Here is a 27096-nt window from a genome sequence, read left to right as displayed (position 1 = left end):
CTGCTTTTTATAGTCTCTCTTTGTCTTTATCTTTGGCATTTTAATTATGATGTGTCTTGATGTGGGTCACTTTGAGTTCATCTTATTGGGACTCTCTGCACTTCCTGGATTTGTATGCCTTTTCCTTTACCATGTTAGGGAAGTTTTCTGTCATTATTTTTCAAATAGGTTTTCAGTTTCTTGCGTTATCTCTCTTTCTTTTTCTTCTGGCACCCCCATGATTCAAATGTTGGTACACTTGAAGTTAACCTAGAGGCTCCTTACAATATCCTACATTTGTTTAATTCATTTTTCTTTTGCTGTTGTGCCTGGGTATTTTTTTACTTTCTTATTATCCAAATCACTGATTTGATTCTCAGCTTCATCTACTCTACTGTTGATTCCCTGTAAATTCTTCGTTTCAGTTAATGTATCATTCATTTCTGACTGTTTCTTTTTTATGGTTTCTATGTCCTTATTTTAAGCTGTTGATGCTCTCACTAAGTTCAGCTACTCTTTGCTGGAGTTCATTGAGCATTTTCATAATTAATTTTTGAACTCTGCATCTAATAGATTGCTTGTCTCCATCTGGTTAGCTCTTTTTCTGGAGTTTTATTCTACTATTGGTCTGGTGCACAGATTCATGCACATTGAAAGGAAATTAATTAGAAGAAATATTAGCAAACAGTGCCCCAACAACAACATAACCCACGGCCGAAGATGGAGTAACATGGACCCGTGAGGAATCGGACTCCCTTCTCTCTGGTTCTGGGGTGCGTCACTCAAGAGCCGCTGCTGCCAAGTCACCGCAGCTTGGTAGTAAACCAGATTTGGAGCCGACAGTGCCCCAGCAACAATGTATCCCACGGCCGGAGGTGGAATTGCGCAGCCCTGTGAGGAATCGGGCTCCCTCCTCTCTGGTTCCGGGGTGCATCACCCAAGAACCGCTGCTGCCAAGTCACCGGAGTTTGGCAGCTCCTGCATTGAGCGTCTGCCCCCTGGTGGTCAGTGCATGTCATATGTACTGGCCAGTCGGACAGTTGGTTGGTCACTTAGCCTTTTATATATATAGGTCTTTTTCATTTGGGACATGTTTCTTTGTCTCCTCATTTTGGCAGTCTCTCTGTTTTTGTTTCTATGTATTAGATAGAGCTGCTGTATCTCCCAGGCTTGGTAGGGTTGCCTAATGTAATGTCCTGTAGGGTTCAGTGCCACAGCCTCCCCTTTCATCTGATCTGGGCACTCCAGGTGCACTCCCCCCTCCAATTCCCTGTTTGGGCTGTGTACACTTTTTATAGTTGAACCTTAATTGCTGTGGGCACCTCATTGGGAGGGGTTTACTCTCAAGCCAATTAGCTGCAAGAACTGGTTGCAACCAGCATGGTGGATCAACTGTGTAGGGGCCCACCCCACAGAGTAGGACTTAACTTCAGCAGGGCTCTGATGTCCACTGAGTCTGGCCCTTGAGTGTGTGCTTGTGGAGGTGGTTGGATGCTGCTTCTGTATGGCCTGAAGCTATCCACCTGGTGCACTGGCTCTGGGGCCTCCTGGGAGGTGCAGGCCAAGTCAGCCACATGGCATGAGCTATAAAACAATCTGTAGGTGGCTGCTATTTGTGCTGGGCTTGGAGGTGCAGAGGCCAAGTTGTGAACCAAAGCCAGCTGCCACTAGTGCCAGGCCTGGGGCCATTTAGTGAGCAGCATGTGGCACACCCATGAGATTCTGCTTGTTTGAAAGATTTTAGGAAAATCTGAAGCATGATCCAAGACAAGTCATTCTTATGGAAAATGCATTGGAAACAGCTGGGTGGGCCTGCTATTTGGGTGGAATGGAGTCTCAGGGAATAACCAGGGTGGGGTGAATAATGTTAGCCATGTTGATGGAGACTCAGACATGGTGCCTACCTGCCAGTTCAGGAGGGGGAGGGGCTACAGGGTGCTCATCAAAGGAACAGTGGCCTTTGCCAGCACTTTTGCCTGTGAGAAAACCATCACCCCTGCTCTTGCCCTGATGCCAGACAATTTAGTTCCTTCCCATATGTCCTTGGTGTCTTTTGAGTTGCTTCTCCAGCGCTGAAGCTCAGAATGAGTGAGTCTGAGTAAGTTTGTGTGCTGGTTCTTTAAAGGAACACCTAGGACTCTAGCCTCCCTCCATTTCATTTAGCAACAATCCCTGCTGAGCTTTATAGCCAGAAATTATGGGGAGTTCTCTTCCTGGCACTGGAACTCTGGCTGGGGGGCTGGTGGAGGACTGGGGCACCCCTCACCTCCCCATCCCTACTCCTCAGGGTATTCTCTGTAGCTAAGGTAGCCCTCCTGATTTTTATCCACCATACATGGGTGTGGGACCAGCTCGTTCTCATCTCCTTCCCTCCAACCAGTCTCCATGTGGCTTCTTTATATCCTTAGTTGTAGGACTATGTTCAGCTAGATTTCAGGCAGTTCTGAATGATAGTTCTATAGTTGAGTTGTAATTTTGCTGTGGTTGTGAGAGGATGCCAGTACCCCATTTACCTACACTACCATCTTGACCGCCCTTGCTGTGAGAATGTTGTTAAAAGTGTTGATTCATCCGTTATTTCATCATTTGGCAAATATTTGAGTAGCTTCATTGAGTAGGTGGGCTCTCTAGAAGCTACTCCATGGAGCCTAGACCCTGTGGAATCAAGTATTGGGGTCATCTGAACCCATCTAGGAATCATCAAGAAAGGTTTCATTGAAGGATTAGCAAAAGTTAGCTAAGCAAAGAGGGTAGAAAAGGGGGGGTGGTGGTGAAGGTTAGAGGGGGAAGATCCAGAGGACAACAAGGAGCTGGTAGAAATTTACAGTGCATTATAGGCTGCACAAAAGAAAGGGAGGGCTTAGAAATGACTTCCAGGAGGGTTAGAAATGACTAACCATCTATTTTGGAACCAAAAGTGCTGCTCTGTCTTGCAAATACGGAGGATTTGATGGAATACATTTTACCTTTTAACCTCAGTCCTACCTCCATTTGACATGCTACTTGTTTTCTCTTTTCCTAATTTTTCTCATAAGTGTTCAATCTTATATATGTTGCTATATTGTATGTTTTTTTGAAATGTTGTAAATCATTTTGGCTACACATTGATTGAAGTCTATAATAAACACAAACTGACAGTTTTAGAGATCCTTCTTTCCAAATTGTTGTAGTTTGTTCATAGAATATACATGCCTTAGTGTTTATAGTAAACAAGTGGCCCAGTGCACGAATTCATGCACATTGAAAGGAAATTAATTAGAAAAAATATTTTAATATTGCTATTTGCCCTTTCTCTGTAATAGAAGTGTCAAACAAATTCACAATCGACAATGACAGATGGAAACACATGGGTGCGATGGGTGCCAGTGAGAGCTTTATCTGTATAGCGCATGTGTGAGTCAACTTAGCCTTTTATATATAGAGAATAAACTTGCTTAATTAGACCTGCTTTCTGATTTAGATAAACTTTTTCCATCCCAGTGAAACACCCCAACTTCTTTTTCAGGTAATTGTCAGCAACACAGCAGTAAATATCAACATGAATCAGATTATTATTGTAGATCACACAGGGAGAACAAAGGGTAAAATATTTAACTGCAGCAGTGTTTGACTATATTCTGTGCAGTGAGAAAACCTGAAATCATTTTCAACCTCCACCATTTCTTACTTCTTTTTAGTCGGGTCAAGTTTCTGAACTTTCTAAATCTTTGTTTTCTCGCTAATGAAAAGAAAAATAGGATTCCACCGAGTCTCCTATCTACCTACTCCAGGATTTCTGTGAGGATCAAATGAGATGAGGCACGGGAAAACGCTTTACAGACATTTATTTAAAGTGTGAAATGCCCTGACCGGTTTGGCTCAGTGGATAGAGCGTCGGCCTGCGGACTGAAGGGTCCTGGGTTCGATTCCAGTCAAGGGCATGTACCTTGGTTGTGGGCACATCCCCAGTAGGGGGTATGCAGGAGGCAGCTGATCGATGTTTCTCTCTCATTGATGTTTCTCTCTATTCCTCTCCCTTCTTCTCTGTAAAAAATCAATATAATATATTTAAAAAATAAAAAAATAAAAAAGTGTGAAATGTTTGCACCTGGCTATAAAGCAAGTCGGGTTCCTGGGCTGAAGAAACTGCAAGGAGGCTAGGGAGAGGAAGCCGGGCGTTTCCAGGTTGGGCTGAGCTGTGGGCCGCATTTTTGGCCATGGGGTCTCGGCAGCGTTGGCTACGATTTGGTGGGATATTGCTCCAGGATGGTGGTGGGGCCTGTGTCCCACTTGGGGGAAGTCAAGTGTTGGTTTGTCGACACCAGATCCATGGTGCTGGCCAGTGCACATCATGGCAGCTCCTGCGTTGAGTGTCTGGCACCTGCTGATGGCACCAAGCGATCGGGACCGGCACCAGGCACCGGCAGCAGGTGCAAGAGGCAGCTCTGGCACTGGCTGCAGGTGCGAGCAGGGCTGTTGCCAGCAGTGGGTGCAAGAGGCGGCTGCCAGCCCCAATTGCCCCTCAGGAGCAGGGGGAGGTGGAGAAGCCCTGAGGGGTGATCGGGGCTGGTGCCAGGTGACGACAGCAGGTGTGCGTGGGACTGGCGCCGGCCGCAGGTGCAAGCGCTGTGTGGGACCATGGCACATGGGAGCAAAGAATTTTCAGTAACCACCAAAGGCTCGCCCTGATGACAGTGACTGGCACCCTGCATTGGTCTGGTGCCCATGCTCACCTGCTCCACCATCCCACCATAGCTATCGCCTGCCTTGTTCTGCGCTCTGCTGCCTGCTGCCGACACCTGCCATGTTCCGCGTGTACTCCCTGGTGGTCATCACACATCATAGCAACGGGTTGTTCAGTTGTTCCACTGTTTTGTCTATTTGCATATTAGGGTTTTATATATATAGATGAGAGACCTGGTGCACAAAAACTTGTGCAATGGGGCAGTGTCCCTCAGCCTGGCCTGCCCTGTCTCACAGTTTGGGAGCCCTTAGGATGTCCTACTAACAGCTTAGGCCCGCTTCCTGGGGATGAGGCCTAAGCCGAAGTCTGGCCTTTCTCTGTGGGAGGCGACGGGGCTGATCATGGGAAGGTGCCTCCTCCATCACCCCACTGCTACTGCCTCTGCCGGCCGCCGGCCCTCCTTGGCCCTTGTAGCCGCTGCGGCTTTGTCTGGAGGGACGTCTGGAAGATGTCTGGTCTATCTGGTCTAATTAGCATATTACCCTTTTATTAGTATAGATAGATGGCTTCTATACAATTAAAAAGTTAAACTGGGAAAGAGCAGATAGGACAACCATAAACTATGTAGAAAATGCTTTTTGTTAAATATGTTTGCCTAAGGCTTACAACTGTGGGATGGTGGCTCAATAATAGTACTTGCTTTAAGGAGCTTGCATACACAGTGGGTCCAGCAGCCAGTTCTAGAAGAAGCAGGAAGTAAGGCCTAGGCTATATGTGAAAATCATCCTAAAAATATTCTAAAGCTCTAGGCTAAGCTTTGTTCTAATTTCTTATGTGGGCTGTAAGGCTTCCTGCCTGGAATTTTGTGACACTACCTTACCTAATCTTTGCTGATGACTGTGAAACAGAGAAATTTAAACCAGGCAGTTACTGTGTTTGCTGTGGTTGAAACAGATAGGATAGTAAGAATATACCTGAGAAGCAACATTATGTAGTTTTCTGGAAGATAAGACAATAGATTTCATTATCTATTCTATATTCTGAATTTACAGAGCCTGCATTGATTCGAATGAAGACGGGGACTTGAGTAAATCTACTGTATTGAGAAACTACAAAGAAGCCCAAGAATATAGTTCTTTTGGCACAGCTGAGATGTTGAATTACTCCGTTAATATATATGATGATGGAAACTTACTCTCTATTGTGACCAGTGGAGGTATTCTGTTTCAGATATGCTAATTAGAGTTAAATTTACAAAGTGCAAGATGATAAATTTCTGTAGCCAAAAGCAGCCTCATAGAGAATTTAGAGATTCCAACTGAAGAACTAGGTCTGGAATAATAGATGTAATTTGGTTCCTTGGCAAAGTGTTGTTCCTTAAAATCATAGTCATGTAGGATCCCTTCCAAGAATATAAACATGGTCCAACCACAAAAAAAAATCCATCAGCATAATTCATCTAAAGAACAGTAATTTCACTTCCAAATATTAATCTGAGAGAAATTCAAACTGTTTTTGAAATGACACCAAATGCTATAGTAAAGATCTTTTTACCTGATTGTACTGTCAGGTGAAACAATCTAAATACCCATCAACAAAAGAATAATTTTTTAAAAAAATTGTGTTATTCATACTGTGGAATATTATACAGCAATCAAAACAAATTTTTATATACCTATATCTCAAATATATAAATTTTAAATATATTAATGATAAAACGTGTGTAAAATATGCCATATACTACACAGTGTTTATGGATATGTGTGTGTATATGGTAACAATATAGATGTAAGAAAATGCACACCAACTTCTGGATAGTGGTTATTCCTGGTGAAGGAGCAAAGGGAATGCGGTCAGAAGACTTTATTTTTTTTTAATTTAAATTTCATTTTTTAGCTACAGTTTATATTTATTATTTTGCATTAGTTTCAGGTACACAGTATAGGTTAGACAATCCTATACTTTCCAAAGTGTGAAAGACAACTCTTTATCACCCCCTTCCCCAACTTAAGACATAGCTGAATAGCTAAAGCACAATATATACTGTGTGTGTGCGCACGCACAATTTGATAAGTTTTGAAAGATGCATACTCCCAGGAAACCATCACCACAATCAAGATAATGAACATTTCCATCACACCCACAGTTTGCTTGTCTTCTTGTATAATCCAGCCCTGTCTCCACCCGCAACCCCAGCTAGCCACAGAACTGCTTTCTGTCACTCTAGATTAGTTTACATTTTCTAGAATTTTATGTAAGTGGAATAAGAATATGTTTTTGTTTTTTTTTGGCCAGTCTTATTTCAGAGTAATGGTTTGAAATTTATTTATATTATGATTATAAATAGCTTATTCCTTATTTAGGAATAGTATTTCATGATGTGAGTACATCATGGTTTGTTTATCCATTCACCTTCTGGTGGACATTTGCATTGTTTCAACATTTGTTTACAAGTCTCTGTGTGGAAATATGTTTTTGTTTAACTTGGAATGATATCTAGGAGAACTGGTTAGTTACAGTAGGCATATGTTTAACTTAAGAAACTCCCAGGCTGTTTTCTGCAGTGGCTGTACACTCTGCATTCCACCAGCAGAGCATGAGTGCTCCAGAAGCTCCATATTCTTTGTCCCCACATAGTGTGGCCAGTAAACTTAATTTTAGCCATTCTAACTGATAGGTGGTGGTGGTGACAAAGTTTTTGGGGGGGGTTGGTTGGGGAGATTACATTAAAATCCAACTTTCCTATTTTTTATTTTTGTTTTGTTAATCCTCACCTGATGATATTTTTTCCATTGATTGATTTTTTGAGAGAGAGTGGAAGGGAGGGAGAAAGAGAGAAACATTAATATAAGAGAGATACATCTATTGGTTGACTCTGTCATGCACTCCAACAGGGGCTGGGCATCGGACCTGCAACCCAGGTACATGCCCTTGACAGGGAATTAAACCCACGATCCTTCTGTGCACAGGTGGAGTGGACACTAACCATTGAGAACACTGACCAGGGCTCCAGCTTTTCTGTTTTTATTGGAAAAAAATAAGACAGGAAGAATTGGTAATGTTGGATCCATATTCTTACAGAACAACAGTTGTCTATAGTAGAGGAGTCTCAGCATAGCAGCAGACCCAGTTGGAAGAGTCTTATTCTCTCATTTCTCCTGGAGCTCCAACTATTCCAGTGTCACTCAAACATTAAGGCCCAGTGCCAGTTGTAATTTATCATTATGTTTGTTTTACTGTTTATCTGACAGCAGTGTGACATTTCTCTCTACCCATGTCTTTTAAAAAACTTTTCAATTAAAAGGCCCAATTTTTTTGTTTTTGTTTACTTCATTGGTATATGACATTTATAGAGAAAAGTATACAAATCACAAATCGTATATGCATTGAATTATCACAGGTGAATATGCTGTCTAACCACCACCCAAGTCAAGAAATAAAAACATTGGCAAGGCTCCCATTATGTCTCTTCCTAACTACTAACACACCCTCCCTCCCAAAGTTAACTATTGTCCTTATTTCTATTAGCACATTAGATTGAACCATCTGGTATTGCTGTTTATGGATCAGAAATGATTAAATAGTGGTAATTGCACATGGTTCAATGTTATTATGGTGATATTTCCATTTATATAAGTGGATTATTCATTATATACCCTTTTGTGTGTGACTTAAATAAGCCTTATTTTTGTGTGCCTCATCCTATAGTGTATAGAACAGGGGTGGGCAAACTTTTTGACTCGAGGGCCACAATGGGTTCTTAAACTGGACCGGAGGGCCGGAACAAAAGCATGGATGGAGTGTTTGTGTGAACTAATATAAATTCAAAGTAAACATCATTACATAAAAGGGTACGGTCTTTTTTTTTTTAGTTTTATTCATTTCAAACGGGCCGGATCCGGCCCGCGGGCCGTAGTTTGCCCACGGCTGGTATAGAAGTTCATATTTATTGCTGTATAATATTTAATTCTGTAAATACAGCATGTATTCATTCAAGTTTTTTAATTTTATAAGCAATGCTGCCATGAACAATTTTGCATTTGTTTTTTACTGTGCACACATTTCTGTTGGGTACATAGCTAGAGGTGGAATTGCTAAGTCATAGGGTATGCCTGTGTGCAGCTTTCCAAAATGCTAGTCTACTCTTCCACTAGCATTGTGTGAATGCACATCCCCATCCATGGTTGCTGTTGTCAGTCAGCCTTACAGTTGTAGCCATCTGAAAGGTATGTGGCTTTGATTTGTATTTCTCAGATAGACTAATGAAGTTGAACATATTTTCATATATTTATGAGTCATTTGAATTCCTCTTTTGTGAAATGCTTTTTAAGTGTTTCACCCATTTTTCTTTCACATTCCTTCTTTTCCTTTGGATTTGAAGGTTACATTCTGGATATAAGTTTTTTGTCAATTATATATATTGCAAACACTTCCTCATCCTTGTGAATTGCATTTTTGCTCTCAATGAATAGGGTAGTAGAATAGTGTATGGAATTCAAAGAGTTTTCATTTTTTGTGAATTATTGATAAGAAAATTAAGGGAATATATTATTAACTATTAAGGTGAGGGTATATTCTTATTATTTTTATCATGATTAATATAAAAATTGAATGGTTAGAACTTTGAATCTATGAGAATATTTTGTCCTGTTCCCCTCTTTTTGCCTCTAGGAGCTCATGGAACTCATGTAGCTAGTATAGCTGCTGGGCATTTTCCAGAAGAACCTGAACGGAATGGTGTGGCTCCTGGTGCCCAAATTCTTTCAATCAAGATTGGCGATACAAGACTGAGCACAATGGAAACAGGCACAGGCCTTATAAGAGCTGTGAGTTTTTGTGAGGTGTTGATTGAGAAGATTAATAATTGATGATCTGCGATATTTTTAGGTTTATAAAGTGCTTTGGGCTTACCAAGAGTATTTTTTTCAGTTATTTTGTTAAAATTATTAGGATAAAGTTTCTTGGAAAATATACAAATATTTATATTATACTTCGCATTTCTACTAAATCTCCTAACAAGCTATTTTGAGGTACTTTAAAACAACCAAAAAGGCCTCTTTACCATCTTACTCCATTAGCCTAAGAAGAATTTAACTAACACTCTACATTTTATTTTAATATGAATCATATTTTAATTTAATTTTGGTAAGAACCATTCCATTTTCTCTTCCTCTCCCCTATTCCGATCTGCAAATGGTAGTTTTGTTTTGTGTGTGGGTTTTTGTTTGTTTTTGTAATTTTTAAAAATCCCTACCTAGGGACATGCTTTTATTGATTTAAGGGAGACAGAGGGAGAGAGGGAGAGGGGGAGAGAGAGAAAACCATTGATGTGAGAGAGAAACATTGATTGGTTGCTTTCTTACAGATCCCGATTTGATATCAAACCCAAAACCTAGTATGTGCCCTGACCAGGAATTGAACTCACAAACTTTTGGTGTATGCGACTATGTACCAATTGAGCCTCACTGGCCAGGTCTCTAGTTTTGGTTTTTATAGATATTTACTACACGCTGTCTCCCCTACCTTTTTAAAAGTTTATTAACCATTTGCTTAGAAGTAACATATATTTGGATTTAAGTTAGAATATGATTGATTAAGAAACTGTGGGATTCTATGCCTTTATTTTACTGTCATGTCTGTTTCTGTACATTGCTTCCTAAATTAGATTATTCATCTTTTTAATAGATGATAGAAGTTATAAACCATAAGTGTGATCTTGTCAACTACAGCTATGGAGAAGCAACTCACTGGCCAAATTCTGGGTGAGTGTTCTTTGTCTCCTATTACCTATAGATACTTAGCAGAATAAGAGTATGAAATGCTTTTCATAACTGGGTTGAAAATTATAACTGAAAAAAGCAGTAACTATGTTTCCTAGATCTGGCCCTCATTCCATGGTCGTATTCTTGATATCCTTATTTCCCCTGCCCAGGGATATCCCACATCCCATCTGTCACTAGAATTCCTTATCCATAATCACCCTCAACTCTTCCAGGTGTAATTACCTGACCAAACTCCATATTGTGGAAACCCTGGCATTCCCTTCAGTGATCCCATACCTGCACTTCCAGACTTTTCAGGAGAAACACACTGACAACCCACTTCTGGTTTAAGACCACAGATATGAGATTGATCATACAGCATTGTCTGATCACATTGCATTTACCCTTTCCCTCCTGTATGACCATTTTACACCTCTTAAAGACCTTCAGTGACCTTCCCTCTCTTTCCTGAGTAAAGTTCTCCCCTTTTCCCAGAGAGAACAAAAGCACTCAGCAGGGGACTTTGTGCCCTTCCTGTGACCTCCTCTAACCCCACCTTCTCTGCCTTCCCTGTTGTGTAATGAAAGAAGTGCCAGGATCAAGTCACTCAAGCCTCTGAGATCTGTATCTCATTTCCTCTCTCCTTTACTGCATTATTATACAGATATGCTCTAGAGTCGCCAGCCTTAAAACAGACACAAAACCTCTTCATTTCATACTGCTTTCATTCACTTTTCCAGGAAAACTTAATGTGTATGTTCGAATTCTAAGTCTTTTCCCGACCCTTCCTCCTTGTGTCATCAGTATCTTCCTGCTGCCAAATCCAGTGGTTTAGTCTTGACCTCATGCTACCTTACCTTTTTTCTTCATAGTAGTAACTTTGAGATTACCTTACTTAGAGTATTATCTTACTGATCATTTTCTCCCTCCCACCACCAGGCCATTCATATATACCTATCATTCAGTGTCTGAGGTTCTTTAATAAAATACTGCCAAAGTCCAAATTTTACCAAGCCCAGACCTTGTAGTTTGCTGTTATCAAATAACTTACTGTTTCCAGAAAACTAGTACTACTAAGTTTCTATGACACATCTTTTCTTGTCCTTTTAACAAGCACCCTGTCATCCTCAGACATTTTATTTGTGAATGCAATCTTGTCCCTTCTTTTTGCTTCAGTATCTTATTTACCTACGTGTATTTCTTTCTCTCCTTTGATATTCATCCATTTAAAGTCATTTCCCCTGATACCCTTCTTTTGTACTTTGGAGTGTCCTTAGCCCTATACCTTTGTTATATTGACTCCATTTTCTTCATGGTCTAACAGTTAGACTCTAACTTCATCTCTTTTAATCAATACCAGTACATTTTTCTTGTTTGCTATCAAGCTCTAACCAGATTTCTTATATTTTAAATCATTCTCTTAAGTTCTCCCTAGTGCTTTATTTCCCCTTCATTTTTGTCACTAATTACAAATATATCTAGGAATTCCCCAAGAGTTGTTTCTGAATGTGACTTTAAGTGGAATGGGACTGAAAGCACCAGTGGCCCCACTACCCAGTCACAGCTAATCATTCAGTATCCTTTTGTAGTTTTCCCCATATGTATTCAATTTTGTATCTAGCATTTCTCCACATTTAACCTGGCCTCATAACTGCTTCCCAACTCTAAAATCTAACTAGGGTGCATCACCTGGATTGGCTGTATCATGTTCCACCAATGGTGGCACCAAAAGTTACTTAACCACTCATTTGAACAATATTTTGCTATTATATATACTTTTGGAATAGAGGTTAAGCATTTATTGTTTAAGAATGTCCCGATCTCCATTTCACCTAAGAACAGGAACAGAACAGATGCCCTCTTTCACCACTCCTGTTTATCATAGTACTGGAAGTGCTAGCCATAGCGATTAGACAAGAAGAAGAAATAAAAGGCATCCAAATTGGAAAAGAAGTAAAACTTAATATTTGCAAATGACATGATATTATACATAGAAAACCCTAAAGACTCCATCAAAAAATTATTATACTTAATAACTGAATTTGGCAATGTAGCAGGATACAAAATTAATACCCAGAAATCTATGGCATTTTTATACAACAATAGTGAACTTGCAGAAAGAGAGATTTAAAAAACAATCCCATTTACCATTGCACCAAGAAAATTAAGATATCTAGGAATAAATTAAGGAGGTAAAATACCTCTACTTGGAAAACTAGACGACATTGAAAAAAGACATAGTGGAAGACATAAACAAATGGAATAATATACCGTGTTCATGGATTGGTAGAATCAACATCATTAAAATGTCCATACTACCCAAAGTAATCTATAGATTCAGTGCACTCCCCATTAAAATACCAACAGCATATTTCACAGATAAACTCTCCTAAAATTCATATGGAATAAAAAAACAGACCCTGAATAGCCACAGCAATCCTGAGAAAGAAGAACAAAGTAGGAGGGATATCAATACCAGATATCAAGCTATATTACAAAGTCACTGTCCTCAAAACTGCCTGGTACTGGCACAAGAATAGACATATAGACGAATGAAATAGAACATAGAACCCAGAAATATACCCAAGCCATTACGCTCAATTAATATTTGACAAAGGAGGCAAGAGCATACAATGGAATCAAGACAGTCTCTTCAGTAAATGGTGTTGGGAAAATTGGACAGATACATGCAAAAAAATGAAATTAGACCACCAACTTACACCATACACAAAACTAAACTCAAAATGAATAAAGGACTTAAACATAAGATGGGAAACCATAAAATCGTAATGGAATCCACAGGCAGCAAAATATCAGACATATGTCTTAGCAGTGTCCTTACTGATACTGTTCCTGGGGCAATGGAAACTAAGGAGAAAATAAATAAATGGGACTACATCAAAATAAAAAGCTTCTGCATAGCAAAAGAAACCATCAACAAAACAAGAAAGCCCACTGCATGGGAGAACATATTTGCAGTGTTATTTCCAGTAAGGGTTTAATCTCCAAAATTTACAGGGAACTCATACAACTTAACAAAAGGAAGATAAACAATCCAATAAAAAAAATGAGCAATGGACCTAAATAGACACTTTTCGAAAGAGGACGTACATAAGGCCAAGAGACATATGAAAACATGCTCAAAGTAATCATCCGAGAAATGCAAATCAAAACGACAATGCGGTACCACCTCAAACCTGTCAGAATGGCTATCATTAACAAAGCAACAAACTACAAGTGCTGGCGAGGATGTGGAGAAAAAGGAACCCTCATGCACTGCTGGTGGGAATGCAGACTGGTGCTGCCACTGTGGAGTTTCCTCAAAAAATTAAAAATGGAACCCCCATTTGACCCAGTAATCCCACTTCTAGGAATATATCCCAAGAAATCAGAAATACAGTCAGAAAAGATATATGCACCCCTATTTTCATAGTAGCACAGTTTAGAATAGCTAAGATTTGGAAACAGCCTAAGTGTCCATCAGCAGATGAGTGGATTAAAAAACAGTGGTACATCTACACAATGGAATACTATGTTGCTGTAAAAAAGAAGGAACTTCTACCACTTGCAACAGCGTGGATGGAACTGGAGAGCATTATGCTGAGCGAAATAAGCCAGTCGGAGAAAGATAAATATCACATGAACTCACTCATTTGTGGAAAATAATGAACTACATAAACTGATGAACAAAAATAGATCCAGAGATAGAGAAGCATCAAGGGGTGGGGAGGGGGGTATGGGGGGGGGAGTGGCTGGGGTGAGGCCAATGGGGGAAAAAGGAGACATGTAATACTTTAATCAATAAAGAAAAAAATAATGTCCCAATCTGAGTGATTCTAATGCACATTTCCTTATATATAGATAGCCATTGTTTTAGTTCTGTTACTAGAATCCATATTTTAGTCTATTTTTAATATATAAACCATATTTGCAGATATTTTCACATAATATAGATTTTGAAAAGTGGGACAATTTTTTATGTTTAAAGGAATTCTCTCTCTCTTTCAGGAGAATTTGTGAAGTCATTAATGAAGCAGTGTGGAAGCATAATATAATTTATATTTCCAGTGCTGGAAACAATGGTCCATGCCTTTCTACAGTTGGTTGTCCTGGTGGAACTACATCAAGTGTAATAGGTGAGTTTCCTATTTTAGAAATGGACTTGTTTAAAAATCAGCAAACAAAAAACACCTCAGTTAATCCAATGTTAATTGGATCTCTTCTATGCGAGACACCATAAACCTTAAATACAACCTCGGGAAACTGAAATCTAGTTAGGGGTCTGCTGATCTGGAATTGACTCTGAAGTAAACTGGATTAAGTGGTTGAATGGAGGTACAGATAAAGTGCTGTGGGATTACAAAAGTGGCTACTTCTGATTTGAGAATTTAGGTAAGAATGGGGGATTAAGGATTTCCGCCAGTAGAAAGGATCAAGGAAAGGGCTTTCCAGACTACGTGAACAATGTAAAGACACTTTCTTTACTTTTTTATTTTTTTGATTTCAGAGAGGACATGAGAAGGGGAGAGAAACATCAATAATGAGAGAAAATCATTGATTGTTTGCCTCGTACACTCCCCACACTAGGGATCGAGCCCACAGCCCAGGCATATGGCCTGACCGGGAATCGAACCATGACCTCCTGGTTCATAGGTTGACGCTCAACTACTAAGCCACGCTGACAAAGCCACTTCCTTTACTGTTTATTTATAGTGCACGACTACTTAGTTCATAGTATAGTTTTCTCCTTTCATTTCTCTTAGAACATGCAGAAAGAACCAGATGTTAAAGAAGAAAGCTCTATTAATGAGAAGCACAGTTGCAACACATTTGTTCCATGAATGTGGCTTTTTTTCCATTCTTTGATCTTTAGATATGCTGCAGTGTTGTCTTTTTCATTGTACTCTAATGGAAAAAAATGCCTATCTACAAGAGCTATGGGAAATCAAAATTAGTTACAGTCATAGTATGAAAATAAGACCACTTGCATTATAATACTAGCTGCTAACTCAGCCGTGGGCAAACTCCGGCCCACGGGCCGGATACGGCCTGTTTCAAATGAATAAAACTAAAAAAAAAAAGACCGTACCCTTTTATGTAATGATGTTTACTTTGAATTTATATTAGTTCACACAAACACTCCATCCATGCTTTTGTTCCGGCCCTCCGGTCCAGTTTAAGAACCCATTGTGGCCCTCAAGTCAAAAAGTTTGCCAACCCCTGTGCTAACTTATACAGAAAAACCCACAAAATATAAAACCCACACCCTGTTCTTTTTAAATATGTAGCGTGAATAAGAAGGATGAATTGAAAGAAATGATGCTTTAAATTTATTTATTTTTATTTGGGATCAAAATAAGGCTTCTGCTTTTTGACTTTTGTGATTGGATACATGACTATAAAAACTATTGGGTCACAAATACTTTTTCTGGAGTATATATCAATAATTGCATAGGTACATGCATATTATAGGTGTTACTAGTATGTAGATTCTAAAGATTTATATATAATATTTGGGTATCAAAGCTTCATAATTGCTCCTTTTAAAAAGATTTTTGTCTTAAAATAAGTGATCTTATAAATATGAGATAAATATAAATATAAGACATACTTTTATTTATAGCTTCTACAGTTTAAGGTATATTTTACTTTATGTAATTTAAAACCTCTTGTTTAAGTATTTTGTTAAATCATTTGTTAAGACAACAGAGCCTACCAGTGATACATACATTGTGTATTTCAATTATATAGATACTAGAGGCCCAGTGCATGAAATTCATGCACTAGGGGGAGATCCTTCAGCCCAGCTTGCACCCTCTCCCAGTACAGGACCCCTCGGGGGATGTGGATTGGGCCTAAACCGGCAGTCGGACATCCCTCTCGCCATCCAGGATCCTTCGCTCCTTACTGCCAGCCTGCTTGCTCCTTACCACTCAGTTCACTACTCCTTAGCAGCAGGCTCCTTACCACTTGGCTTGCTGCTCCTTAGCACTGCTGTGGAGGCAGGAGAGGCTCCCACCACCACTGCTGCACTCACTAGCCATGAGCCCGGCTTCTGGCTGAGTGGTGCTCCCCCTGTGAGAGCACCCTGGCTACCAGGGGGCAGCTCCTGCGTTGAGCATCTGTCTCCTGGCGTTCAGTGCACATCATAGTGACCGGTCGTTCTGGTCATTGTGCCATAATAGTCACTTAAGCTTTTATTATATACACACACTGTGTACAAACACACCTCATATACTGACAGAGGTATACTAGTACAACACAATGGTTCTGGTATCCTTTTATTTTTAAACTAGAGGCCCAGTGCATGAAATTCATGCGTGGGTATGGTCTGTAGGCCTGGCCTGTGATCAGGGCCATCTTTCCCACCTGCCTGCAGCCAGCCCTGCCCCCCACTGCCACCCACTCCCAGTTCCCCGTTCGCCATTGGGCAATCAGAGCCTGCCGGCCGGGGAAAGAAACCAAGAGGTGATCAGTGCACCTCATAGTGATCGGTCAAGCAGTCATTCTGGTTGTTCTGCTGTTACGGTCAATTTGCATATTACCCTTTTATTATATTGGATAGGATAGAGGCCCGGTGCGGCCAGCCTGCCCTGATGGGGGTCCCAGATTGGGGTGGGGGTCACCACTGAGGGGCGGGGCCGGCTGGGGCGAAGGGCGGCGGTTGTTTCGGTCTCTGGTCGTTCTGGTCATTCCACTGTTTCCATCGCTGGGCTTTTATTATATAGGAGGATTATAAGCATCTAATCCAATAAAAGAGAAACGTACAAATTGACCTCACCTCCGCTATGCCCCAAGCCACTCTCACCAGCCAATCAGAGCAACTATATGCAAATTAACCCAACCAAGATGGCGGCTGGTAGCCACGGAACTGGAGCAAGTAGGAGGCTTGGTTGCCCTGGCGATGGAGGAAGCCAAGCTTCCTGCCTGCCGGCTGTGGCCTCCACTCAAGGCAACAAAGTTTCAATTATAGAAGATAAATAAATCCCAGTTACCTGCTTCCAGCCAGCCTCCACTGAGAGCTTGGGTGCCTGGGGGCTGTGGCCAGCCTGCAGCCATCAGCCCCTCACCCAGGCTGGCCACCCCCTCATGGGGTGAGGGTCCCTGCTGGGGGGCTTGGCCAGCCTGCAAACAGCCATCAGCCCCTCACCCAGACTGGCCAGGCAACCCCAGTGGGACCCCCACCCTGATCCGGGACACCCTTCAGGGCAAACCAGCTGGCCCCCACCCGTGCACCAGGCCTCTATCCTATATAATAAAAGGGTAATATGCAAACTGACCCTAACAGTAGAAAGACTGGGAATGACTGGTCACTATGACACACACTGACCACCAGGGGGCAGACGCTTAATGCAGGAGCTGCCCTCTGATGGCCAGTGCGCTCCCACAGGGGGAGCTCTGCTCAGTCACAAGCCAGGCTGACAGCTGCCAGTACAGCGGTGGTGGTGGGAGCCTCTCCCGCCTCCTCAGCAGCGCTAAGGATGTCCGACTGCAGCTTAGACCTGCTCCCCGCTGTCAAGTGGATGTCTGACTGCCAGCTTAGGCCCGATCCCTGGGGAGTGGGCCTAAGCCAGCAGGTGGACATCCCCCGAAGTGTCCCAGACTGTGAGAGGGCACAGGCCAGGCTGAGGGACCCCTCCGAGTGCACAAATTTTTGTGCATTGGGCCTCTAGTATGAAAATGAAACCAAAAATAGATCTGAAAGAGGTACCTAAAGATCAAGTTTATTGCTCTGCTCTAATACTCAGTGTTTTTTTGTTTTCTTATCCCCATATTCACTGAAAATTTTAAATTAATTGCAGTTTTATGTGGTAGCATTGTTAACCTAAATCCTCTTAACTCACATATATTTATCTAGTCTTCTACTCTGAATGTGTATATGTTGTAAAGAGGAATTACTAGTAGATGCTGGTATACCTGGATTCTAAATCTTTTCTCTGCCAGTCATTAATGTGTATTTTGTATATTTTTTTCAATTTCTGTATGTCATGTTTCCTAATTTCTGAAATGAAAGAACCAAGTTTGATCTCTATGTTGTGTTTCAGAGTCTAACGAGGCTTCATTTTCATATGTATCTACAAGACTGACATGTTCTGTCTTTGTTGTTTTGCTCATTATTATAGCTACTTTTGAGCAGTGGGATACTGCCAATATTATCCGTGGCATTTTCAATAGAATGGTCATTCATTTAAAAATGCCAGTCAACTAACTCCTTTATTCCTCTAATGTTATATTTTATAGTTTAAAACACATTTCTTTTACATCTAAATACACTTTCAGGTACATTATTTGTAATCCACATAATAATCTTAATGGATGTTTTTATACTCAAAAACAAGTCACATAGTATAATGTTTGGTACATAGTAAATTTTCCTTGGTTAAGTTTTTTTATCTTTTCATTTTATGACAGAGCTGTGGCGTAGGGACATCAAACAATTTACCCAAGGTCATGTAGCCGAGTGAATAGTGGATTAGAGTTAACATGCATATTTTGTGTCCTTTTGTTAATTATGAAATCTAATCCCACAGGTGTTGGTGCTTATGTTTCACCTGATATGATGGTTGCTGAATATTCTCTGAGAGAGAAATTACCTGCCAATCAATATACGTGGTCTTCTAGAGGGCCCAGGTAGGTGCAGGGTAGGACAGGTAGACTATTATAAATATTTGGCTAAATTTTACATGGTAGGTGAGGCAGAGTTTTGGTAATTTTACTGATTCTTTCTAATAGTTTTTACTTTTTCAGCATTTTCATTTTGATTGAGAATTTATCTCAAGGAAACTGATAATTAAAGAAGTAAAATGCAGCCATTTCATTGTTAGATGTATTCTGAGTGTAAATTCTTAGGCCTGTGCCCCCAAATCCTTCATTTATGAGGATCTGAACGCAAAGTAAGGGCTAGATTATCTTTAGAAAGTAGTGAAGGCCTTTTTTTGCAGTACTTTTGATGTTTAACTTAGGTGAAATAAAGGACCAAGCTTTTGTTTGGTCACAGTTAGAGGCCTGCAGTCCCTGTGTTTATGTATCTGAAGTTATAATGTATTGAGCAATTTTGGGTTCAATCCATAGTAGGCAAGTTCTGTTTGATAAATGAATTTCATCTATTTTGGTTTCTTGAAGCCCCTCTGTGAAGTATATTTCTCTGATTCCAGGAACTGATTATCTTTCTCAAGAGGTATAGTAAGCCCACATTTATATAATCCCTCATTATGACATCAGGTACAAGTACCTTCTGGAAAATAAAGCCTATTTTAATTCATCTTTTTACCTCTTTGGAATTATTTTTTTTAAAAGAGAATCAACTTTGAATTTAATTCAGCAAATACCTTATTGCTTTCAGTAATAAATGAATAGGTTGTCATCTGAGTTCACAATTTCGTTTTAGGACATTATATAGGTGGGAGTATCACTTCCTTTTGAGTGGAACCCTTCAAAGAGGTGATGGTATTAGAGTGGGCCTTAAAAGATGGATAGGACCCTCACTGGTTTGGCTCAGTGGATAGAGTGTCAGCCTTCGGACTGAGGGGTCCTGGGTTCGATTCTGGTCAAGGGCATATGCCGGAGTTTCGGGCTTGATCCCCAGTGTGGGGTATGCAGGAGGCAGTCGATCAATGATTCTTTCTCATCATTGATGTTTCTATCTCTCTCTCCCTCTCTCTTCCTCTCTGAAATTAATAAAATAACATTTTTTTAAAAAAAACTATGGATAGGATTTTGAGAAGTAGGGAATTTTATATGGCAAGAATAGCATGAACCCAAAGATGAGCAGGTTTTAGTGCAAAGATTTGGGGGAAATAAGTAGTAATTGGGTTTGTTGAATGTATAAAACATATCAAAGGGACTATTGGAAGATAAGATTAGAAAAATTGGTTGGGATCAGATCAAATATGATAATGCTAAATTTAATCCTCTGAGTTACAGGTATCTTCCTAACTATCTCTAGGTAATTTCTTTTTTTAAAAATAAAATTTATTTTAGTAATTTTTTTTAACTGTCATTAAAAGCAATCAGGCTGTGGATCTGCATGTGGTTGAAGAAGCTTTGCCTATATTTTCACCTATGTCATAGACTGCCCTCATTAGCCTAACTAACTGGCCTAAAACTACACATCATTGAGTAAGAGTGGCTAGAAGTCAGCAAATGTTTATATCTTTTATGTTTAGTTAATAAATGCATTAATTATTAAACTTGTTCTTTTCTAAAATTGATTTTTAAATATTGTTTTATCTTATAGTCAGGATAAACAGCAAGTATTAGAGAATGTTTAAACTAGCTTTTGTCAGTCTTATTTTTATATAGAACTCTTAAATAATTATTTTAAGAAAATGAGTTTATGAATTGTGGGGAAGCTCTGATTAAGCAGATAGTGGTTCATAAACCAGTTTTCCTAAGAATTGAGAGAATTGGTTTCATGTTTACTGTACTATAAACTTGAATATTATTGAAAAGACTTGGTTTTTAATTACTAGACAGGGTGTGAATATAAAACATTGACTAATGATCACTGAATGAATATATTCTGTAGGCCTATTTTAAAAATCCTCTTCATCAGGAAAGACTGCCAGACAAAGAAGTTACTTGTATTCTTGATGTTTGCAAGTATGGCATATATCTTAAAGGCAGATTACCAAACAATAGCTACAGAAACATGTTTTGAATTTTATTACATGTTGTATTTTAGAAGAAAAGAAAAGTTTTTTATTTTAAGGAAATTTTATTTATTTATTTTTTAAAAATATTTTATTGATTTTTTACAGAGAGGAAGGGAGAGGGATAGAGAGTTAGAAACATCGATGAGAGAGAAACATCGATCAGCTGCCTCCCGCATATCTCCCACTGGGGTTGTGCCTGCAACCAAGGTACATGCCCTTGACCGGAATCGAACCTGGGACCTTTCAGTCCGAAGGCCGACGCTCTATCCACTGAGACAAACCGGTTTCGGCATATTTTAAGGAAATTTTAATATAATGTTTGCATAAGGTTTTTATAAGAAATATGTAAGGTTTATATTAGAAAATTTTTTTAATACAATTTTTATTCACATTTTATAGAACCCATTTTTAGAACACAGATTAAATGCTTTCCTATTAGTCACTTTAACAGATTAGTGGAAAATTAATACAGGAAGTAAGTCTGTTAGAATTGATGACTCTTCCAATTTATTTTCTTTAATAATAAGATACCAAATACTCATTGTGAACAGTGGTAGACAATATAGATGATGCCAAGAAGTAAGCAAAAATTACCCTAAATTTCATCTGTAGTATATTTGGGTAACAACCTTTTAGTCATTCTGTGCATAAATGGAAGATTACACTATTCAGGCACTTCTGTCACTTGATAATACTACAGGTCAACAGATATTTACTTCACAATATTTGTTTTAAGATAATTATTAAAAGGGATGCCACTAACCCATTTCGTGAGGAAGATATGATTTGCATGCTTTCAGATCTCTGTGTAAAAATATGAAACCATATTGCACTAGTATCCCTCCCAAGAATAAAAATAATTTAGTTAGTTGGGGAAGAATGGTACAAAGGAGAGGACAGCATCGTCTGTGGGGAATTTATGGCCACTCTTCCAGGTGGAAAGAAGTGTAGTGTGCCTTTATTCTTCCTTTACTTGGGGCAGAGGGCAGAGCTTGTGTTTGGGGACAATGAGATAATGAACTCTACGGACTTTAATTCATTAATTTAGAGCCAAAGCCCTAAACCAGGCAGCACTGTTGATTTTGTCCAATATGTCAGCCACTAATCCCATGAAGTTAGTCTGAATTAATATGTGCTGTAAGTGCTAACTTTACATATACTTTCCAGTACAAAAAAATATAAATTAACCCACATTTTTCTATCAGTTACATATTGAAATTATATTTTGGATATGTTGAATTAGAAAGTACATCATTAAAATTAACTTCAAATTCTTGTCACGTTTTTTAAATGAAGCTTTTAGAAAATTTATAATGACATGTGTCCCACATATTTCTATTGGACAGTGCTGTATTAATTCAGACAAAGGCAAAGCTTATACTCATGGCCAAGAGAAGTATATTCATCAAGGAGTCTGAGCAATGGCAAGATTTATTTTAAAGAATTTATTTAATTTTTTTTTCATAAACATACCCGATAACCTTTTACACCTAAGTCTGTTACACACACAACACACACACACACACAGATTTTGATCATTTACAAAGGAAAAAACTGCTCAATGGGGAAACAGTTGTGCTGGGTATTTTTTCCATTGATTCCAATGATTTCAAGTAGTCCACGGGAGTATACTGTAAATGATTTGAACACCCATATTTATCCAGTTATTATCATTGTAAGCAAACTAATGGCCTTTTATTCAGTGCTGATGGGGCCCTTGGAGTGAGTATCAGTGCACCAGGAGGAGCCATTGCTTCTGTTCCTAACTGGACATTGAGAGGAACCCAACTAATGAATGGGACATCCATGTCTTCTCCCAATGCATGTGGAGGTATCGCCCTGATACTTTCAGGTAAGGACATTTCTTACTGCTCTACGTGGTACTATTTCCAGTAAAGCGATGGTGAATTTTTAGCTATTGCACATATATTTTAAACAGTTTAATTTCCTTCCTTCCTCCTCCCTCCCTCCCTCCCTCCCTCCCTCCTTCCTTTCCTTCCTTCCTTTCTTCCTTCCTTCCTTCCTTTTTTTGTTAATTCTCACCCAGGGATATTTTTCCCTTTGATTTTTAGAGAGTGGAAGGAGGGGAGGGAGGGAGAGAGATCAACGTGAGAGAGACACATCATTTGGTTGTCTCTTGCATGCAGGATAGAACTTGCAACCCAGGTACCTGTCATTGACTGGGAATCCAACCCAAGACCCTTCAGTGTGCGGTCCTATGCTCTAACAACTGGTTCACAATGGCCAGGGCTAATTACTTTTCTTAACGAGATAGACATGGCATATAAAATGGATTTTAAATGTATTATTTTATAATTTACCTTAGTCCTGCTACTGAAATGTATTGTTTATTTATAAGATTAGGTAAGTAGGTATTAAGTATCTAGACAATTTTATGTTTATAGCATAATATTTAGGTAACAGACATAAAAAACTAGAGGCCTGATGCACGAAATTCCTGCAAGTGGCTTAGCCCTCATTCCCCTCCGGCTGCCTCTCCGCCCCGCCCCCCACCCACTGGTCTTTCCGGAAGGTCATTTCGCTATCCAGTCTAATTAGCATATTAGCTCTTTATTATAGAGGATTATTGAATAAGTTTATCTTACCTTATTACAGACAGTTGTTTTCATTTTCTGAAATTCTTATGGTGAGAAAATGTGATAGAATTGATAATGTTCTGGGACTCAAAGTAAAGTTTAAGGTGAGAATAATTTATGTGATGATAATGATTTGACTGTGTATTCATTATCCATTCAACAAATAGATTTATTTATTGGCTATTAATGACTATCAAGCATTCTTTTAGCTCAGGGGCTAAATTAGTGAACAAAACATCAAAAATGTCTGTCCATGTGGAGTTTATATTATGGTTGGAGGAGACAACCTATGAAAAAAAATACTAAATAGTTATCACCCAGGTTGGTGTGGCTCGGTTGGTAGGAGCCTCGTCCGTACACCAAGAGGTGGCATGTTTGATCCCCAATTAGGGCACATACCCAGGTTGCAAGTTCAGGAAGACATGCAGGAGGCAACCAGTCAATGTTTCTTTCCACCCCCCTCTCCACTGCCCCGCTTCCTCTCTCTCGAATCTATTTTTTTTTTTTATTATTTTTTAAAAAAGTAATAGTCTGTATTCGTTATTGGAAGGTAATGAATATTTCTGTGGAGCAAAGTGAAGTGGAAAGGGACGTAGGAATTTCTAGTATGCTGTGCAGGAGGCTTATATCATGAAATAGGGTGGCATTGACATTGACTAGCACTCAAAGTTAGGGTACCCAGACTGTTGTGACAGTTGTCCATGTCCATTGGTTTGGCTTATATGCATGCATACTCCAAATATTTCAAGTTTGCGCATGCCTCCTGCCTTTGGTCATACTGCTCTCTGCCTAGAATTCCTTTCTCCCATTTTTTGGACTTGCAAACTCCTGTGCATGTATTTGTCCCTCTGATAGAGCTTCACCTTATTTGCTCTTACAGCGGCATGATGTTTCCATGTTTGTTTTGCTCATTTCTTACAATATCATAAGAATTTACACGTTTGTTGAGCTCTGGAGAGGGCAGCAATACTGTATTACTTATCTTTGATCCTTAACAGCAGGCATTAATGCAGGGTTTACAGATTGGTGGCCTCCATATCCTTCCTGTAGAACAGTCATTCCCAGCCTGGGTGCTCCCTCGCATTACCCTGGAAGCTTTTAATTCATATTTGTGCCTGGGATCTAGTCTCAAAGATGCTACTTTAATTGGTCTGTGGTGAGGCCTCAGCATCTTATCTGCTTGTTTAAGTTCTCCTGGTGTTTTTATTACATGCAGTCAGGTTGAAAACTACTGCCAGCAACTATACAGTGGGAGCAAAAGTAGGTTTACAGTTGTTCATATGGAAGATAATAGAATGATTAGTAAATACTAATATAAGAATAAACTGTTTTGTATACTCACAACTGTAAGCCTACTTTTGCTCAACCCTATATTGTTTGACCAGCAGTGTTTTAAAGCAAATGTCATTGGAATGCCTTTAGGTATATGCTTCTTACATTTACATTATCTCTGCATAGCCTGTTTTCATGCCCTTGCATAATGGGAACACAGTCATTTTTCTTACATAAGTCTTTGTGTGATGCCAGCAGTTTTGGTTAGATTGTTTAGTGGGTTTTTTGTTTTTGTTTTTTTAAGATTTAAAAGTGAGTGTTGAAGCACAAGACATGAAAACCAGGGAATGCACATGTTATCTGTACTGGTGAAGGGGGAAAGGTTTCAAAGTAGTGAGTTCTCTAACACTTTTTTCTTTTTAAATTTTAGGTCTGAAAGCTAATAATGTTAACTACACAGTTCATTCAGTTAGAAGAGCTCTAGAAAACACTGCAGTGAAGGCTGACAATATAGAAGTATTTGCCCAAGGACATGGTATTATTCAGGTATTGTTGTTTGTATGGAAATTGTGTTGTAAGTCATTGAGAAAATATTTTAGCTTTGTTAGATAATATTTTAGAAATATTTTAGCTTTGTTAGATAATATTTCCTGTTATAATGATGAATGAGTATATCTAATTCTAGATTATATCATCATAGTGGTCTATGCTGAACTGTAAGCAAAGAGGATATGAAAACAAATTTTTTAGTTAAGACAAAATTTGTTGCAGTAAGATAGAGAAATATAATACATGTAGAACATATAGAGGGTAGAAATTCAAAGCAAACAGGTAAAGGGCAAAAACTGGTAAATTATACTGGCATATGGGAGAGTTCCTCACTTTGGTCAGTTGGGAATAATAATGTGAATGAAGAAAGTAGGGTAGGTGAGTCCAGTAGTTAGACTGTAATTTGTCTATGAAGGTATCCTTGTCCTCTTAATTTTAGAGAGCTGAATATATATAGAAATTAACTTTTTGCTTGTACTTTACCACAAGTGAAATCAAATTGGTAACTTGCAACAAAATATTTTCTTGACCTAACCATTTATATCTTATTCTCTGTGTTCTTTTAATTAGGTTGATAAAGCCTATGACTACCTCGTTCAGAATACATCATTTGCTAATAAATTAGGTTTCACTGTTACCGTTGGAAATAACCGTGGCATCTACCTCAGAGATCCTGTTCAGGTGATGGCACCTTCAGATCATGGTGTTGGCATTGAACCTGTATTTCCAGAAAAAACTGGTAAGTACTAAATGGATGGTAAGCTAAAGTGCTCACATTTATTATTTAAGTGAATAGTATCATAATAGAGAAATGCTGTTTGGGCTAATGTTCTAAAGAGAAAACATAAATTGACAATATTGTCATTATTCTTATATTTATTATTATTATTATTATTATTATTATTATTATTTTGTTAAATCCTCACCCAAGGATATGTTTTCATTGATTTTGAGAGAGAGAGAAAGAGAAAAACATCAGGGTGAGAGAGAAACATCAAACAGTTGCCTCCTGTACATGCCAGATTAGCGATCTAACCTGTAACCTAACAGTGTGCCCTGATCAGGGATCAAACCTGTAACCTTTTGGTGTATGGGACAACCGATGCTCCAACCAGTTGAGCCACACAGCCAGGGGCAGTGTATTATTTTAAATATTATAGATTTTAGAGAAAAAATGATGGCACTTAGGGATTCCAATACTATGGCAATTCAGTTAGCATTCTGACTATCCAGGAAAATATGCAAAATGGTTCTTCAGTGACCTACTTTTTTATTAAATTGTGGATAAATGATCAAATACCTTTTCTTTTCCACTTTTACTACTTGGGTATAAGGCAGAATAGGAAGTAGAAGCAGCCAAGAGTGCCTCTGCTCAATGAGGTAAACAAAAGAGTCCTCACTGTATATTTGACAGTCTTCATGTTGATCAAATATCATTTCCACATGCAGTAATGAAAAATATCCACCCAAACTCCTTATATTAATTTAAGGCTGTAGCAGTGTTGAGTGAAAGTGTGAATGGATTATAAGTGAACTAAAGCTTGAGGAAGATTCTGTGATTTTTATTTAAGCTGTGTTTTGCCTAGTGCCTTTTACAGATTTGCTAAATTTTTTTGAGA

At 39.1% G+C, this 27096-nt stretch overlaps 1 protein-coding gene and 1 long non-coding RNA gene across 5 annotated transcripts in view; one reads left to right on the top strand and one right to left on the bottom strand.

Annotated features, from left to right (window-relative positions):
* The window catches only part of TPP2 (tripeptidyl peptidase II), an 83969-nt gene that overhangs the window by 23982 nt on the left and 32891 nt on the right, over positions 1-27096 (top strand). For all 4 annotated transcript variants that reach the window (XM_005858187.2, XM_005858186.2, XM_014528233.1 and 1 more), the window contains exons 6-13: positions 5695-5858; positions 9314-9468; positions 10328-10404; positions 14413-14540; positions 18936-19035; positions 22763-22911; positions 25359-25474; positions 26048-26216. In XM_005858187.2, coding sequence (XP_005858249.1) covers positions 5695-5858; positions 9314-9468; positions 10328-10404; positions 14413-14540; positions 18936-19035; positions 22763-22911; positions 25359-25474; positions 26048-26216 — 1058 coding nt within the window. The remainder of the gene's footprint in view (positions 1-5694; positions 5859-9313; positions 9469-10327; positions 10405-14412; positions 14541-18935; positions 19036-22762; positions 22912-25358; positions 25475-26047; positions 26217-27096) is intronic.
* LOC106723700 lies at positions 168-10216 on the bottom strand. The gene is made up of 3 exons (XR_001359409.1): positions 10204-10216; positions 9073-9075; positions 168-270 (listed from the first exon to the last, which is right to left on the bottom strand). It is a non-coding gene; the product is annotated as an uncharacterized LOC106723700 (long non-coding RNA).

The sequence above is a fragment of the Myotis brandtii genome, unplaced genomic scaffold (genome assembly GCF_000412655.1).
Source record: "Myotis brandtii unplaced genomic scaffold, ASM41265v1 scaffold116, whole genome shotgun sequence".
NCBI classification, from domain to species: Eukaryota; Metazoa; Chordata; class Mammalia; order Chiroptera; family Vespertilionidae; genus Myotis; species Myotis brandtii.
This window is presented reverse-complemented; position numbering and strand designations above follow the sequence as displayed.